At 38.8% G+C, this 18,861-nt stretch overlaps 1 protein-coding gene across 2 annotated transcripts in view; it reads right to left on the bottom strand.

Moving 5' to 3' along the window:
* LOC119736089 (protein tweety homolog 1-B-like) overlaps positions 1 to 17,406 on the bottom strand; it is a 37,129-nt gene extending 19,723 nt beyond the window's left edge. The window contains exons 1-5 of one of the 2 annotated variants that reach the window (XM_038210095.1): positions 16,885 to 17,406; positions 15,394 to 15,575; positions 10,410 to 10,521; positions 9,397 to 9,638; positions 5,960 to 6,055 (exon numbers count right to left, since the gene is read on the bottom strand). In XM_038210095.1, coding sequence (XP_038066023.1) covers positions 5,960 to 6,055; positions 9,397 to 9,638; positions 10,410 to 10,521; positions 15,394 to 15,575; positions 16,885 to 17,031 — 779 coding nt within the window. In that variant the 5' untranslated portion in view covers positions 17,032 to 17,406. The remainder of the gene's footprint in view (positions 1 to 5,959; positions 6,056 to 9,396; positions 9,639 to 10,409; positions 10,522 to 15,393; positions 15,576 to 16,884) is intronic. The other variant, XM_038210096.1, reaches the window with a different exon arrangement.
* Positions 17,407 to 18,861: the final 1,455 nt, after the last annotated feature.

Raw genomic sequence — 18,861 nt, 5'->3', positions numbered from 1 at the left:
TTAAAACCACAGTAACAATTCCCTAATGATTTCGGATGCATTTTCAACAGGGAGACCTGCAAGATTGAAATTGAAATTGAAATTTTCTTGATGATAATTTATTCAGTATATTTGAGTGGAGAGTAGTGTAGTGACAAAGCTCATTTTCAGCAGCTGAGTTCATTTCAAAGTCTTTATTAACTCTATGAATAATTTGACTGCAGAAATTCTAGTGTTGCCAATTTTGGCCTAAATACCGGTACGTGTAGTAGCGTCAACAGCCCTGGTTAATCACAGATCAAAGGAGAACAATGCATGTACACAGGTATACTCATATGTACATGTACAGTACATGCATGGGTCCTAATTTCATGGCTCTGCTAACCACATCATTCCGCGCTTACCATCACCATTCTGTGCTAATCATGCTAATAAATGTATCCTGTACTAAACCAACTTAGCACAGAATCCTAAGATACCGGTACACGTCTACGTCTGTGCACAAGCTGAAAATCCACGCTGACCCATCAAATATGCTAACAGTAAGCACGGAATGTTCTGCTACGGTAAGCGGGGATGTTCCGCTAACGGTAAGCAGAGAAATGGAATTGGACCCTGTTGTCCCATCGGGGTATATCACAAACAAACAGACTTCATTGGCTATTACCATCCTGGTCTGGAGAGGTAGGGTTATTTTTGGCAGTAACACGAGTGAGTGAAGACCATTCCCCAGACTCAAACTTGCGCATGATATCACCTGTCATTCCTAATCAGTGTATCTTGGTTTTTAATGAATCCAAATTCCATTGCAATATCCTGATATTGCATCTGCTAGGGACATACCGCAGGCTGAGGAAATAGAGCATTGTTCCATGACTGTATTCACAACCAAGATCCCTATGTATGTAAATATCTTGTTAATTTTGCTAGGAACCTCCCTCAATCCTCTAAAATAGACCACTTAGGAGCAAAAGGCACTTTTTTCTGTACTTCAACTTTCAAGGGGAATGTTTGATAAGTTACTGTTCTGTACTGTACATTTGAAACATGTACCGGTAGCTGATGTACCATCCTCAATTTTCAGGGATGTAGTCTAGTCCATCCAAAGTCCAGTCACAAGTCCAGTCGCAAGTCCAGTCGCAAGTCCAGTCGCAAGTCCAGTCGCAAGTCCAGTCGCAAGTCCAGTCACAAGTTTAGTCACAAGTTTAGTCATAAGTTTAGTCACAAGTCCAGTCACAAGTCCAGTCACAAATCCAATCACAAGTCCAGTCACAAGTCCAGTCACAAGTCCTGTCACAAGTCCAGTCACAAGTCCAGTCACAAGTCCAGTCACAAGTCCAGTCACAAGTAACAGTGGATGATCAATAACAAAGGAATGCCTTTGTCAAAGCTCATTTGAAGTGTTTGTGATTTGACTTGGGACTGCAGGACGCGTGATGGACTTGCAGGGAACGTGATGATGGACTCAACTACATCCGTGTCAATTCTGCCAAAAAAAATGTCTAAAACCACCTAGCAGATGGAGAGTTGGGGTTAAGCCGCAAATGTAATGTGTTTTTTAATGTGACAAATCTAACAGCCAGTGTGCTCAACTATTCATGACTGACAATAAAAAGGCCCACGTACATGTACATGTAATAGATTGCACAAGACTGCTCATGAATGTCAATTCATATTAAAAGCAACACAGTTCTGCTGGGAAATTGCATGTAAATTAAAACTCCATAAATTTACGTTCTAGACAGAGTGCATACTGTACTGTACACAACAAAGATGCCAATTTGAAATTCATTTTTACATGTATCGTAGCTCTACATGTACATGTACCGGTACTGGTAGCACACAGCACAGTCTGATATAAATGTGCAGAAAAATTGCCTTAATGAGCAAAAATGTTTAGCGTGATCACAAGATGAAACCAAACTCTTGTTTCCCAAAATTGGACGATCCAATTACACTAATGGTCCAAATCATATTGATTAGTAATTCAACACTACTCTATCTCCGACTGATCTCCGTGCAAAAAGCTCCAAAAGCTACCGAGGCGCTGTGGGATCGGAAAGCCAAACTAACGGTCCGAGTTTCGCATCAGATGCCGAGGGCAGAACGTCCAAAATTCCCAGGTGTGCGGACCGCTGCAATGTCTGCCCGTCCCTTGAGCAAATAGACGTTATTTCCAATTTCTTGTCTCTTCTTGCTGCTAGCGTTTCAAGCCACTGCGAGACTGCAAGATAGGATGATTTTTTTTCTGTAATCTCCCAACAGAGCATTCACTTGAGTTGACAGTTTGATATTTTTCATTCTAGAGTCTTTACTTCCGCGTCATTTCCGTCAGACACATTCGTTGAATGTGAGAGGCCATTAATGAATAAAAATACAACCCAGAAAAGAACAGCATTGGTCATATGTACATGTACAAAAGCCAAATAGAGTGACAAACATGGACACAAACACCCACAAAACAGAAGGGAGAATAGCAAGACGACAGAATAGCAAGACAGCAGCTTGCCCATAGACACTGTGATACTCACTGTATCTTTCATCAATGCAAGACATTTTAGTAGAAAGGATGGTAATCTATTAGATTTTATCCTCTAAGTAAGTGGCATTTAATCTCCGGAGGCTGTCTCGAGCATGTTTAATTAGTTTTTTTTTATAAGGGTCTGTCACTCTGGCCGGGCAGATTACATTTATTTCATTTGCATACATTATTTCCATGAATAATTTATGAAAGCAGATGTTTTTAAGTTTGGGGTAAATGATTTTCTATATCAGCATGAAACAGCCCCCATGAAAGGCATTTCGAGAAAAAAAATTATTTTATTTGATTTTCGATGTTTTGTTTGTACCGAAGAGATACAAATCTTCAAAAATTACCATACTAACAGCAGTATCACTTTCACTTCTTCACCCTGAAGTCAACTTTTTGGAAGGTATTTTTCACACCATTTCCATTTGACATGTTCTCACAAAACATATTGTTTGAAAATCACGCACTCAAACTTACAATTCACTAAATTGCGGAAATTGACAGACGTGCAGAAATTCACAGTTTACAGTCTTTTAAGCCTTGGAACTCCCTATAGCAACATAAGCAATTCATAGCAAATGAATTTACACATGTAAATGAACGTAAAGTAAGGAAGAAAAGGCTTTTTCAAAATGACCAGATAAATGCACTAATTTCTAATTGAAGGAAACTTGCCAAGTTTACAGACAATATTGGGCTTGAGACTTCCTGGCAAGTAAATGTAAACAGGAAATTCTTCATTACCATGTACTTGGAATTGGAAATCCAACACGATCGGGATTTCCCCGGCAGAAAAACTTCCCTTCACGACACTCACGTTGCATGCACTTGCTATGATCATGGCAATGGTCTCATGAACAGGGGATATATTCTTTGGCTCTGAAAGCATTTCTAGTTAGGAAACTTCCTGAAACTTCTGAAATCATCCAAAGTACAGGAACTTTGTGGCACATTCTTTGTACTTAAAGGCACGAATAGCATCATTTGCTCTTCATGCATTTTATTCGTTTCCAATAATAACACCACTCAAAATCCAAAGGAGAATGTTCAAAACCTAAAGCTGTAGAAGCTTCAGCTCAGTAGATATTCCACTTCTCAAGAAACTAGTGAAAAATACACACAACTTTTTAATCTCAAAACAGTATTTCGTCAAGAGCAATCTTTATTCCAAAATTCAGTCAATGTAATGTTAAGTGGCCGCGCTTGACCTTCCTCAATCCTACAAAATCCTCCATAAACCTCCTGATAGCTTTTGGAGGATATGGTTACGTGTACAATCCCCTACTTTAAAAATTCCTGGCTATGCTCAAATGTTCCCCTCCCCCACATCTTTTTTCTTCAGTAAACGGGATTTTTATAAGAGCCAAAACAAATTGAGCATTTGAAATCATAATTTCAGAAAAATTTCAAAAGTTAAATCCCCCGAAATAAGTTGGTACAGTAATTTGTTGAAAAGTATCATTTGTCCCCATCCCCCCTCTCAAAAAAAGTTTTATAGCCCCCAAATACCCCAAAAACTACAGACTGAAATGCTTCTGGCGCTAATATTCACCCACAATTGTGTACAAATGTATATTTTTGTCCCCAAAGAAAGAAGAAGAAACATCAACTAATATTTTGCTGATTAAGAAAAATCCTCCCATGTGAACCACGAATTGCACATTTTGTTTCAAGCAAATGTACATGTAGTCAGTTACTTGCAGTTTGCACTAGATGCAAATGATAATGTATTCCAATGCCATGGATCTGAATTTTATGAAATGCAATTCCGAGTGGGATACAAGGTCACAATATGTGTATCATCACACATGTACATGTATATATGTACAAGTGTATGCACCGGTACATGTGCATGTACATGTGGATCTGTTGCGGTTCTTTCAGATTGTTTATTCACCCACAGATAACATTTTGTGAATCAGCAGAATGCTGAGGTTAACTTGAAATGCCGCGAATTCGTATTTCAAGGTTGAACGTACTCGATCTTACAATAAAACAATTACTTCGGGAGGTTAAGTGTAGGCCTACGGTAGTGTGGGAACATTTTGATGCATATGGCGGCCCAATTTATTTGTCATACATGTGTTTGTGGCTCAAATTGACTCAAAAACCGTGCACAATTTGGTGTTTTTTTCCTAAAAACGAACAAGGAAATAAATCATATTTATAACTCAAGCTCGACACGACAAAACATTCAGAATCCGAGAATCGAAAGACTGCAGTATTTCCCTTTTCAAGTTGCGGTATTGGCAATTTGCCAAACGTAAAGGTAAACCGCATTGTCCAATTTTAGAATAACTGAATACGAAATTGTGTCTGTTTACATGTACATGTACAGGTATGTACACTGCAAAGCACATGTACCCGTATATGGTGCAGTTGATCAACATGTATGTACATGTAACAAAATTGGGTAAAAACTATTTAAGTCACAACACAAACTATAGCCTACATGTAAAGAAAATAAACGCCTATTAAACAAAAACAAAACCATGTACTCGCTAAATTATCATGCAATGTAGATTTTTCCTAGTTTTGGTACAAAGCAAAATTTTTTTTTACATGAAGCTCCAATAATGAGCCCCGTTTGTTCAGCTGAAGTAAACAAAAATGTGTTTATTTTTCTCAAAACATTTTCTTTCCTTTCCCAGAAGTGGGTGTGTTGCAAAATGATGGCATTTCAAGTTTATTGACATCATAAATACATGTAGTTCCTGCTTGGTAAAATCCATTTGTAGTTCTGGTTTACTTGTTCTGTTTCGTTTCCTACGTTCATGTTATCTTGGCGTGGAGGGTTTGGTTTTTTAAATCAGTGAAGGAATACAATGTGTATGCTATTAAATGTGAGACTGTTCTTTTTATGTTTGTGACAAACTTTAAAGTTGTGTCTCATGAGAAAAAAAACTTCATTGCTGAATAGAAAATTGCTGGCTCCATATTCTGTTACCAAGTCATTACAAGTCAATTACATACTTGCCTGATTTTGATTGACTAGTGCCTGACTTGTGATTGACGTGCCTGACTTGTGCCTGACTTGTGCCTGACCTGTGATTGACTTGTGATTGACTTGTGATTGACTTGTGATTGACTTGTGATTGACTTGTGATTGACTTGTGATTGACTTGTGATTGACTTGTGCCTAACTTCTGCCTAAATTAATTGAGACTGACTTGTGATAGATTTGTGAATGACTTGTGACTGGTTTGTGACTGGCTTGTTACTGGCTTGTGACTGACTTGTGACTGACTTGTGACTGACCTGTGACCGACCTGTGACCGACTTGTGACCGACTTTCAACTGACTCATGACGGACTTGCGTTCGGCTTGAGACTGACTTGTGACTGACTTGTAATAGACTTGTGATTGACTTGTGACTGGTTTGAGACCTACTTGTGACTGACCTTTGACTGGCTTATAACTGACTTGATAAAAAGTATTTTTTTCTGTTACCTGACGTGGGCGCATCTACTCTGCGTGAAAGCTCCGCACAGTACCACCAGACAGATGACGAGCTCAAAACAGAAGACACCAATCAGACCAAGCCACCTAAATTGAACGAAAAAGGAGAAATATTAGGAACCAAAAATTATCTTAGAAAGAGAGACGAAAGGGGACAGAAATGTACATACAGCATGTACAGTGTATTTAAACATTGACACATACATGTATACAGGAACATGTAGATACTGCAATTTCACGATATTAAATGGGATCTTGTATTTACTGCACATAGTACATTGTAGGACCTACATGTACATGTACATGTGTATGTACGTACATGTACATGTATGTACACATGTACATGTCCTGTGCACAATTTCTCGTTTGTCTTATTGCCAAATACAAGGCATTTTTAACTTTTATATTTTACAGATTACTATACAAAAATGTGCTTTGCTATACAACTTTTAAAAACGCATGACAGTTATTTGTCAATTAAAAAAAAATTCACTCAAAAGAAAATTAAATTATGATTGCCGACAACAAAAATAATTTATAAACCCCGGTAACTAGTCATCAGCTTGACAATATCCTCCATATATTTTGAAACACAACACACTTGTATAAAAATAAAATATAAGTGTGTTGGAAGTAACATTTTTCCTATTGATAATAGACTTCCATTACAAGCTTGCCACATGAGACTGAGTCATACGTAAACATTCACCATTGTTTGAGGCTTTGGGTTTCAATCAGGAAACACCAAAAGTCCATGCAAATCCAGTACCGTTATGTACCGTAATAAAAGTCCTGTGAACCTTTGCAGTGTCAATAAGAAATATCAGCAATTCAAAGAAATTCATAAGCATTTGAGCAAACATGCACCACATCACACATGTGTACTCTGGACAAATTTTTAAAATGTCAGACACTTCAACGAGCAAATAAAAATGTCCAATTCTGGAAATTTGTAGGAGTGTGGCTTTCTTTATTGGCAGTACCACAGGTTTTACCCTAATCTTGTGTCAATAGCTCAGACAAAAGGTTTGACCTCAAAATGATAACGCCCGAGAGAAATATAAACATTGGGATGAATTTTGCACTCTTGTTGTTGTGGGGGGTACATTTGACAAGTGTTAGAGATATTGGGTTGGAGAAAAAAATCTTCATTGTGTCTTCTGTTGGTGCACAATACTGCACATTATAAATTCATGTACAAATGTACATGTATGTGAACTCAGCGCCATTACGGTATATGTGTAAAACTAAATATGCACTAAAAACTATATGCACTACAAAGTGCGCTGATGAATGCAGACGTGAACAACAAAATCTGTTTTCCAAACAAACTAACAAGTGCGAGTGCACAATAAGCTCTGGCCATGTTGCAAGAAGTCTTGCATGAAAGTCTTGCATGAAATCGATCAAAATGATCCCCGCCAGAGCTTAAAAATGCGACGCCGAAAAATGTGAAGCCGATGGCACATACAGGTATGGAACACCATACTTTTGATCCATATTTGGGGGACAGACAGACCATGGAGGTAGAATTAGAGGACGGACAGACAGACCATCTGACCGACCAACCAACCACCAAGTGACATGTAGAAACTCCTGCCAGAGCTTAAAAAGGTGTCCTGCCTTTACCAAATAGAGACAACTTTATATGGTTCAGTGACTTCAGTCACTTAATAATTATCCCTAACCCACCTCACTCCTTCAAAATCCTCCTGGCGGTTTTGGAGGATTCTAGAGGATTGAGGATGAATAGTGATTGAATCACATGAGGACTCTGGAGGATTGAGGATGAATGGTGATTGAAGCACATGAGGATTTTGGAGGATTGAGGATGAATGGTGATTGAAGCACAAGAGGATTTTGGAGGATTGAGGATGAATGCATTTTGAGGCAGGACTGTCTGATGATTTTGAAGGATTTGGCATTGGTTATCCTTCATTTAAACACGAGTGCAAAATTTTGGGATGAGGAGGATTTTGGAGGATTGACGATGAATGCATTTTGAGGCAGGACTGTCTGACAATTTTGAAAAATTTAGGCAGAGTTGCAAAATTTTGGAGGATTGAGGATGGTTCTAAGCAAAAAGGGCCTAGGGGGTTAGGGTTTTAATGTTGGTCATACATGTACATGTACCCAGCGTAGACACAACTTCCATACAAAAAAAAATCACAGCAGTTGAACATGAATTTCATGCAACGTCTGTTTCAACGAAATTGCACAAAAATTTACTGTGCAATTTCTTGTTTGTTTCAAGGGGAAAAAAGCTCACAAGTGTATAATTCCTTCATTATCATAAAGGCAGACAGTTATCGTACATGTACAGGTCTGCATTCAATGTCCATGTACATGTACATGTACATATATGTATAGTGTTTCTGACTACAAGCGTTCAATCTGTTACGCCCTTTCTACGGTATCATCTCACAGAGTGAAATTACGCTTTTTGACATCGTACAATTTCTATGTCGGCCACTGTAACTACAAATTGATATGCTCATTCAAATATCGTATTGTATCCATTCTAAAGTTAGGGACAGAATTTGACAATGTTACGGCCCACATAACAGCCCAACCTTGATTCTGCTAACAATGTATTATGTTCGAGCAGCCTTTTGTGTAAAATCATGCCCTCTGCATTATGTTTGAACTTTGATTTTCTGAAAATTAAGTGTACATGTATGATGTGACATTTGAGACCAAGTCTGGCTCGGGCCAATGTACACATTCCTTAAAATTTAGGGTTCTGTGTCATGTATGTCAGTAGAATCCATGTGCATAATTCTTGAGACAAAATGTCAGGTGTATGTTAGTCAGACAGGTGGACACAGCTTGAACGTGTTGAAGGAAATTTAGGCTGTCTGGGTTGTATTACATTTACAACCAAAGACATGCACAGACGATGTGTGTAAAGGTGTGTAAAAGATTGTCTAGCGGCTATCCACTATGAGCTCCGTGCGCGACCAAAAGAGGGCGCGTTTTTACCTCTTTTGAGAGCTCCATGGACGGGGGACACAGTATGCGCGTTCGTGCGCAAAGTACGCATGACTTCCTGAGTGTGCAAAAGCTATAGCAACCGCGTCTTCGCGTCAGCGTCAGGCGTTGTCGGCGCGCGAAAACATTCGAATTCAACTTGCGATGGTCTCCGAGACTAATCTCTGCCTCCAATAACTTTGGAGACATTCGAAATACGCAGTGGGTGGATCGGGAACCAGTCTAGATCACTCCCAACTCTCCTTTTCTGGTCGTTGATGGGGTACTTGTGCACGGAGCGGATAGGTCTAATAATTTTACGGGCAATTCCATGTGAAATGAGGACATTGCTGAAAAGTGAAAAATTCATAACATCTTCAGAACTATAAGCATCACAACCTCAAATGTGGAAGGGTGCAACAAGACCTTTCATTGAGTGGCGTGCTACACAATCTCACCTGAACGTTTCGTAATACTGCACGTCCGTTATGGCCCCGCTGAGATCCAGACCGTTGCTGTACTCTTCGCTGATATGGCTGACGTTTCCCCCGGCCTTCGCAAGCATGCTTTTCAGGACCTGCGTCGTCTCCTGCAGCATGCGCTGCCGCGAGGCGTTGCTGCTGGGTAAGCGAAAGATATCTTCCAGCTCCTTGACCTCGCCTGCGAGATCAACTGTGATGCCTGTTTGTATTTTGGAGATCTGTCAATGAAAAAAAAAAGAGTTTAGGTATAGTTTGTAGTTATGTGACAACACCGAAGAGTGTTTGACATTTTTTTTCGTGGTCACAGAAAACCAGCCAAGTATCATCTTTGTACCAATCTCACTGACACTGGTGAGCCGGGCAGTGCTATCATATAGGATTACCCTGTAATGCCAATGAATGGGCTAAAAAATCTGGCTCAGATGAATAAAAAGACTTTGGGTGTATATTCTGAATGGAATTTCGTGCACTCTGTACACAAGCACAGTTACAAACAAAGAGTTAGGCGCGACACTTGAATGCAGTGCCAAAGCCTTGCAGTGCACTCATGTGAAGATGACATGGGTCTGTGCACTTTTGGCACAAAAACACTAGTGTAGGACAGTTTTGGAAAGTTTTAATATCAAAGTACGGTAAGACTCGCAAGTCCTCAGTGTCTAGTCTGGTGTTTTTGACACATGTAGTTGAGTACGAGCCCGAGTCTTTACAGCTTGACTGCTGTTGAGTCTGCGTCATTTGAATGGCGACTCAAGATGGATCGAGTCCGAGTTCTGGACTCGAGTCATACAACGCTGCTATCCACCCAGTGTTAGGTTCAAGACTACATCTTGAGCATACCTCCCATGCGCTATATTTGATCTAGTGCCCAAATTCCCAAGAGTGTATTTGGTTCATCTTCAATAGCTTGACAGTGCTTGCCAATGACAGGCTGCTTTAGGGGAATAAAAAACAACTTCAGCCTTCTACCAAGAATAGATCCATCCGTATACCTCTCCTTCAGCTGTTTTTATTGTGCTGTTGACATCCTCCGCGGACTGGACCAGGTGCTGCACACCGGTTGCCGTGGTCTCGTTGGCATATAAACCAGCACCCACAAATGCCCTGAAAGGATTCAAAACTCAAACGTTTATATTGCAAAACCTGTGGAGAGTTCACTTATTGAAGACTAAGAATGTGATTATCAAACGTAACATTTAACTGTTAAGAATATGCCTAGGTAGAGAAATGGAAACGTCTTAGAAAATGTGACTCTTATTTTTTCCTGAGGCCATGAACAATGAAAGGTTGTTTTTACTACAGTAATAGATGGGTGGACAAGTGGGTAAAATCACAGGTGTTTTTTTCTTGGCCTTGCCATTTTAGGACAAAAGCAGCCATTTTAAAGGAAAAGTCAGTTACATCTCCATACGTGTACGTACATGTACCATACATGTACATGTAGATGAAGTTTTCTTTGATGTAAAATTTATGATCAAGGATTGTCCCTTCACAAACATTATGGAATTTAAATTAACCATATGCCAAATGTACCAACCCTTCTAAATTTAGTCTTTCAAATGTCACTCAGTCCATGCAACAATGGAATGTCGAACTCTACAAAGGAAATGATACAAAAGCTCAAGATTGCCTGAACTCATATGACCGGGTCAAATCTGCCATCCAGATTTATTTGTTCATGGTCAACTGTAAACAAGACAGGTTCCCATGTACATGTACATGTACAAATGCATGGTCTTGTCAATTTCACAGTAATGAGTCTCAGGCGAGCGCATACAATGCACATGTAATGCAATAGAAATTCTACAATTTATAGTGAACATTGGTACGATAAATGCATTTCCTGACAGTTATGCAATACACCGGTAGTATGTACACAACAATAGTGTAAGCTACAAATACGAAATTTGGTTTCATACATTTGTTTAGTAATTAACTGTAATGAAGTGGGCCAACTTTTGGAAACGCCTACTGGAAGTTGATCATTCTTCAATTTAATTAATAACTTGATGCATTTCCTAGTTTATGTGTACGTGTGTGTAAATATATGGAAAATTACCCATTTTTACCAAAAACACTCTCTGCTTATTGTTTTTGATTGACTGTACCAGGCAACGAGAATTCATTGCCAAGGTTTACATACATGTACATGTATTAAACCGAAAGAACTAAATGTACCGGTAAGAAAACAATTTCTCAATATATTTTTCTCGCAGGTCGGTCAGTATTCTGTTTGAAAAAAATACGACCAAAAAAAACAAACACCTGCAAACACTTCTTCAGAGACATGTTTGATATTCACACGGTAGGCCTACCGTATCATCCACAAATTTCTCGGGGTTCTTGTATTCATTTCAGTGCAGTAGATTTTCTACCATGCAAAGCTTTAAATCTCACATGGGGCACCTCTGGCTGAATGTACTACATCTTCTTGTCAAGATATCTGATAATTGATACGAAAACTGACAAGCACATGGAGGATTGTGTGATAAGATCACAGAATCTGTATCCTACAGCAATGAATGTGATCATAGATGAGATATGTACATGTATACATTGTACAGTGATTGACTTCTGTGCATACAACAGTGTGGGACCACAGCAGGGGGCCCAATTAGCCTGGAGTGGCCTCACAGCATGGGATTTCAAGTTGGTCAAATAACTCCCAATTTTGAAAACAAATTACAGTGCAACTCAGGCGGAGGGGGGATTCGAAGAAGAAAAAAACATGTTTAGACAACGACTACCGATATAAAAATAAAGACACTGTTATGATGACTTCACAGTATCCTAAAATAATAAATTCCACACACTGCATGCTCCATCCATCCCAATCGGTGAAATTCCACCGCAGAATATGCCAACTGACCCAGACACAGCGGTGATAATGACAAAACCAGCCTTGCAATTATTATAACAAGCACTTCTGATTGAATGTCGAGTTGTAGAGCAAGAACAGTTCAGGCATTAGATCCATTTCATCTGGGACTGGCAAATTCCACACAAATTAAAATTTTGTTGAGATTTGGGGAGTCACATTTTTCTTCATGTGTATCTGCAAAAAGGGTTGGGAAACCCACTTCAGAACCGGGTACCTGAGTGCCCGACCGCCGATGTCAGGAACCGGTTCCAGATTATGGGATCGGGTACCCGTAACCAACTTTACAAATTGCTCAGTAACTTCTCAGACAGTTATAGAGAAAGGTTTTGAATGCCATTTTGTGGGGAATTTTTCAAAAAGAATTGAAAGCCAGGCTATGATGTACATGGAAAAGCAACACAGACTTCACGTTTATGTGAATTTTTAAGCGAGATGACACTCATGAAAGTAGTTTCCACCCATAATAAGGCTATCTAAGAGCCCTTCAGACAGCTTCTGGGATTTGGATTTTGGGGCTGGGTTTCTTTCACGGGTACCCGTGTTTTACTTCAATAGGGTACCAGATTCCCGTACGACCCGTAAACGCACACCACTAGACTTGTGGAGTTGGTTTTCTGTTTTTAGTTCCTAATAGGTTTGAAAATCAAAATTATGTTTTTAAAGGTTTTCCAAGTGCCAAAATATAGGCATAGGCCTAGGTTTTTAGGATGTAAAACTGCACTTTTGTTTTCAGCTTGAGGTAGCAGAAATACAGCGATTTGTTTAAACGGTAATTAAATTAACTCAAGTTCTCCACACTACATAAAGTAACAGATTTCAAGCAAACTGACAAATTCTGAAACACTTTGAGAATGTGGTTATTTTGGAATAAACTATTTGGAATCCATTGATTCTAAACATTTTGATTCTAAATGTATTGGTTACTTTGGAAATAAAATAATCTCTCACGTTTTTTTATAGGTTTTAAAGAAAGTTTTCGCTGTGAATCAATGGTGTACCTAGCCTCCAATGATGGAATTTGAACAGACCAAGCAGGACATAATCAGGTAAGAATTCTGTTGAATGACTGCAACAATCTTCTGAGATTTAATCTGAAAGGATGCAAAAAAGGCCATGGCCAGGGGCTCATGGGGCTATGTTATTGTAAACACTGTCCACATTGTATCATGTGTGAGACTTGTACTAACAATATACCTTGCAGTTACATGTATACTGTAAGTATGGGTCAACAATGTGTACAAGTCCAAGGGTCAACCTTGTGACATAAATTACTTGGCAGACTGGCAGAACGATTTCCGTATATAAATGCGAAAATTCCCACATTTGGCTCAGTGCTTACCAAACCAAAAGCTTGGATTTTTGATAGTTCAGTATGTACAATGTATTGTAATGTACTGTAATTCCTATAAATTGTTTGATTTGGTCAAGCTTGTGGGGAGGGGGCTGTTGTTGTCTGTTCTGTCCGGGGGTACATTGTACATGATCTACATGTACATGTATGTGGTTCAGGCTTTTTAATTACCATACTATACAGGGTGGATTAAAAAAACACGAAACCAAGATATTATTGCTAATTGGAACAGAAGTAGGGCACATGTGAATGAGTGAATCAAAGGGAGATATCCTCTGTTCGGGTTGAATCTCCTCATTAAAATGACACCCTGATCATGTCATTACCTTCACGGTTGACTGAGCAGTGACCAATTTTATGAAAGGGTCTATTTAGAGAATTGCGCCACTTTTCAATTGTGGTTTTTGTGGTGTCATTTGATATCTCGGTTTCATTTTCTTTTCTATCCACCCTGTTTTCGTGTTATGTTATCTATTTTTGACTTTTAAATAATCACATTTTTAAATTTAATTCATATTCCTTTTTACTATTTTGATTGTAGACAGCCAGGGAGTATTTTTAAAATGGATTCGGCGCTATAGAACTTTCCATTATTATTATTATTGTCAGATATTTTTTTCACTCAATGAAACTGATGTAATGTTTAGCTTTGTCATCAGCAACAATAAAATGCACATAGTAGGCCTACATGTACACGTACAGTATGTATGTTGTACAGTAAAGTTACATTTAATTTTAACAAGTTATAAATACACAATTACATATGTACTTCACTCCACAAGTACTGTAAACTACTTTATAATTCTTGTGCAACTATGTAATGGGAAATTCCATCGTTCGTTGGGAAAATTTTGTTTCCAATCAATTTGGGGAAAATTACATGTAGCATTCCACAATCAATTTTTTTTCTTCTTGGAACTACATGTACAACGTTCTGTAATGGAAAATGGACTGTAATGAATTACAGTTGAAAACTACCTGTGATGGAAAATAACTGAAATGGAAAATTACATCTCTACATAAATCAATGTCTTGGGTAACCACAGAACTCTGCGCCTATGCTTACCATTTTGCGCTTTTGCAAAAGACAAGCCACGAAACTCTACAATTATGGGAATACACGTAAATATGCCTTCAGCTCAAGCCATTATTCATGGCCTGGCCCCTTAGCTGGTTTTAAACATACATATTTTTTTTACGGACTTGTTTCAAACCAGCCAAGCACATCTTTATTCCCATTCATAAATACCGGTACCTTTTGGTCAAAAACTCAAAAGAAGTTTAATAATTGACAAATTTCCAACAATTTTGTTCAACAATTTTACTTTATGTTTTGTGAAACACCCCTCGGGCCATGTATGTTGTATGTGCCTCGCGGGCATTGTGCTAAAAATCTCCTTATATGGTAATTAATGCGCGTACTGCACGATGTGGCACAGAATGCATTAACTGCGTTTAAACCTGCCAGTATTTTATCCACGGTTTAAAACCACCCACGTCACAGCTCTTGACCAATAGGAATGGACAAAAACTGTCTCAGGTACACTATACATGTATTAATTAATGAATATCCCGTTAAGCACGGAAGCCAACATTTCTAGCTTACCCTTGAAATATGCTTATAAATGGTTAGTAGTTTTCGACTATTGTTTGCTTACTTTATTTTGCTAAAGGAATTTGGGCCTAGTCACTGTTTTTTGTTGTTGTTACGAATTCGGGCTTAAAAGATAATTGGTTTACTCACGCGCAAAGCAACACCATAAAAATTACACCGCACTTCAAGCATTTCGTCTTCTGTTCTCGGTTTGGCACCGGGTGGGCTCGTCGTTTCTTGTTCTTACAGCACTGACACGTTCCATAGATGACAAGGACCAACAGGCTGGCTAGCAGCCATAAGACTGGAATAGCTGCCCAGAAAATAAGGGTCTGCAAAATAAAGTGACATTTTCTTCAAATCAATATACAACCAACTACATTGAAATCTGGTAAAATGATCATAGGTATGTTTTATATTGCCACATGCTGAGTGAAGTAGTCTTCGTTTCATCAGCATTTTTTCCATATTTGCAGATGTTATTTTCCAAGCTTGTATCGTTTTTCCACAAAATAATGTAGTATCCTGATGCCACTTTGGTCTTTGTGTGAAAAGTGCTCGGGGAATTGTGAATATTTTCTGTGTAAACATAGTAAATCTAACAAAATAGGAAAGCGCTTTTCAATCCTAAATTAATTTTTTTTGGTCATGTAATTTGCAATGACAAAAATTAAAAATTGGCATTTATCCAACTAGCATGTGCGATCTACCACAAACAACATAATCAAACTGCCTCCATATGATATTACACATGTTTAAATCTGCACCATTAAGGTAAATAATTGTAATATTTTTTGGCACATAAAAATAAATCACTTGACAAAATGTTCATTCCGAAAAATTTCACTTGGCGTCAAAAGGTACATTTCAGCATCCAAAATTCTGTCACCATTCTGAATTATGCTTATCATTAAATTGCTAATCACAAACATATATTCAATCATCCAAATATAAATGAATAAACCAATGAATATACTTCACATTGACCATTCCCTTTACTATTTTTGCACTCCTTTGCATTTTTAACAAATCATTTACAATTTGTGTTGCCTTCATGTAAATTTGTTAAAAAAATATTTTAGTTATTGAAAATATGCGGATATATGCAAAACATGGAATTAAAAAATAAATGCCACTTTTCTTTTAAATCTCCATGGCAAAGTGCACAACGTTTGGGGGCTGCAAATTCAAATTTACTTTCAAAAATATTGAAGTTGTAGATGTAGTTGTACTGTAGTTTTATACCTTTAAATGATTTTTATGACATGCATGATGTGATAAGATACACCACCACACATTTCATTGGCACGTACGTATATTTGTAATATTCCTTACAGCTGAAGTGTGTAATCCGCAAAACTATGAATGAAAGTGAAAGAGGCCCCGCCCATTCAAGCGCGACACAACAATCACAATGCACAATAGTTTAGTGGGTGAAGTAATCAATGGAGATTAGCCAGCATGAATCATCAACAAACCGTCCGGCACAACACGGCCATGACGGCCAAATTAGACAGACGTCAATTTCCCGATTTCAAATTTCTCTGATTTGAAGACACCGAACACAACCATTCTTTTCCCTTACATAACAAAACTTGTCAGTTTCCATCTGAAAATAAAAACAAGGAAAACTGAAGTTACCTGGACATATTTGAGTTCCCAGGGTTCGAAAGTGGAGCTGATCTTTTCGAAGCCCAGGTATGAAACGTGCGGCCAGTTGTGGAAGAATTCGGTGAGCCAAAATGTGACGAATTCGTCGGCATATTTGAAGTTCACCAGGTACCACATGATTGCTTATGAGGAAGAACGGGTGAAAATGTCAGTAATGATCCATGGATCCGTTTTTGTTGAAGAATCCCCAACTAGCTAATATCCGAGAAAAATGTTCACAGAAAACTTCGAAGACTTCGTGTACGTGTGTGCGCAGCGGTATCTTGCACAATCGTGTACGTACGATCGATCCGTACTATTGTACAATGTACAACTACAACTGTATTTTGTATGAGCGAAAGATCCATGGTTCCCTCCCATTCACACGCGATAGAAATTGATAAAGTTACGACACCAGTGATGTCTGGTACTTAGTATTCTTTATACTTCTAATTCACTTATTATGACAATGGTGACCAGTAGAATTTCCAAAAGGGTGGTTTCCGCGTTTGATGAATTGGCTACGACTTCAGTTTTTGGCATTATAATAACGGTCAAAAGCCGTAGCCAGTTTCAGATCCAGCCATGGTCCGGTCACGTATCGAAACAGCCATTAAATTTTGCCAAGTGGGGGCGCTAGCATCAAAACGTGGCGCATTTTAAATTTAGCCAGCAGCGCATACATTACAAAAACCGGGAACAGTTCTCCAAAATGTTCAACTTCAAGGCTAATTTTTGTTTGAAAAAAAAAATGAAAACACACACATCAAATTGAAGCTTGATTTTACCTCTTCCATTTCCATTCCTCCTTAACATTTGGTAAATTTTGATTATTTAAAAAGAAGTTTCTAAATTTACTAAAACTAGTGTACATATACACCGATTACGCTATAAATGTTGGCAAGACCAATAAAAGATGTGTCCCAAGAAGCCAGATCAACAGCAAAAGTGAAAATTTCATTAAACTGTCTCTTTTTTTGAGTTATTTTCTGAATTTTTCAATAATGCAAAAATATTCCGCTAAAGTAAAAGTTAGCTCAATAAATCAAAGGCTGCACTGTGAGTTGGAAAGCGGATGAATAGGCCAACAAGCTGGCAAATCGGCAAGGCTTCAGACTCGAAACTTTTGGAGTGAGCTCCAGACGTAGGAAAAAGGTGCCCCCAGTTTGGTTGTTGTGCAGTAAGTCCCAAAGCAAGGGCTGTCAGCGCCAGCCGACATGAATCTCATGTGTCTCGGTCTAAATGTACCTTAACATGGATGGATTTTGACAAACTATAGCTTGTTGGATAGCGGATGAATAGACCAACAAGCTGACAAATAGGCAAGGCTTCAGACCTGAAACTTTTGGAGTGAGCCTCAGACGTATGTACACGATGCCCACAGTTTCGTTTTTGTGCAGTAAGTCCAATAGCAAGGGCTGTCAGCGACAGCCGACATGGCTCTCATGTGTCTGGGTCTAAAGTTACCTTAACATGAATGGATTTTGACAAACTTTAGCTTGTTGCATAGCGGATGAATAGGCCAACAAGCTGACAAATCGGCAAGGCTTCAGGCTTGAAACTTTTGGAGTGAGCCCCAGATGTAGGTACATGATGCCCCCAGTTTCGTTTTTGTGCAGTAAGTCCCATAGCAAGAGCTGTCAGCGCCAGCCGACATGGCTCTCATGAGTCTGGGTCTAGAGGTACCTTAACATGGATGGATTTTGACAAACTTTAGCTTGTTGGATAGCGGATGAATAGGCCAACAAGCTGACAAATCGGCAAGGCTTCAGACCTGAAACTTTTGGAGTGAGCCCCAGATGTAGGTACATGATGCCCCCAGTTTCGTTTTTGTGCAGTAAGTCGCATAGCAAGGGCTGTCAGCGCCAGCCGACATGGCTCTCATGTGTCTGGGTCTAGAGGTACCTTAACATAGATGGATTTTGACAAACTTTAGCTTGTTGGATAGCGGATGAATAGGCCAATAAG

The sequence above is a fragment of the Patiria miniata genome, unplaced genomic scaffold (assembly GCF_015706575.1).
Source record: "Patiria miniata isolate m_02_andy unplaced genomic scaffold, ASM1570657v1 HiC_scaffold_29, whole genome shotgun sequence".
Lineage (NCBI taxonomy): Eukaryota > Metazoa > Echinodermata > Asteroidea > Valvatida > Asterinidae > Patiria > Patiria miniata.
This window is presented reverse-complemented; position numbering and strand designations above follow the sequence as displayed.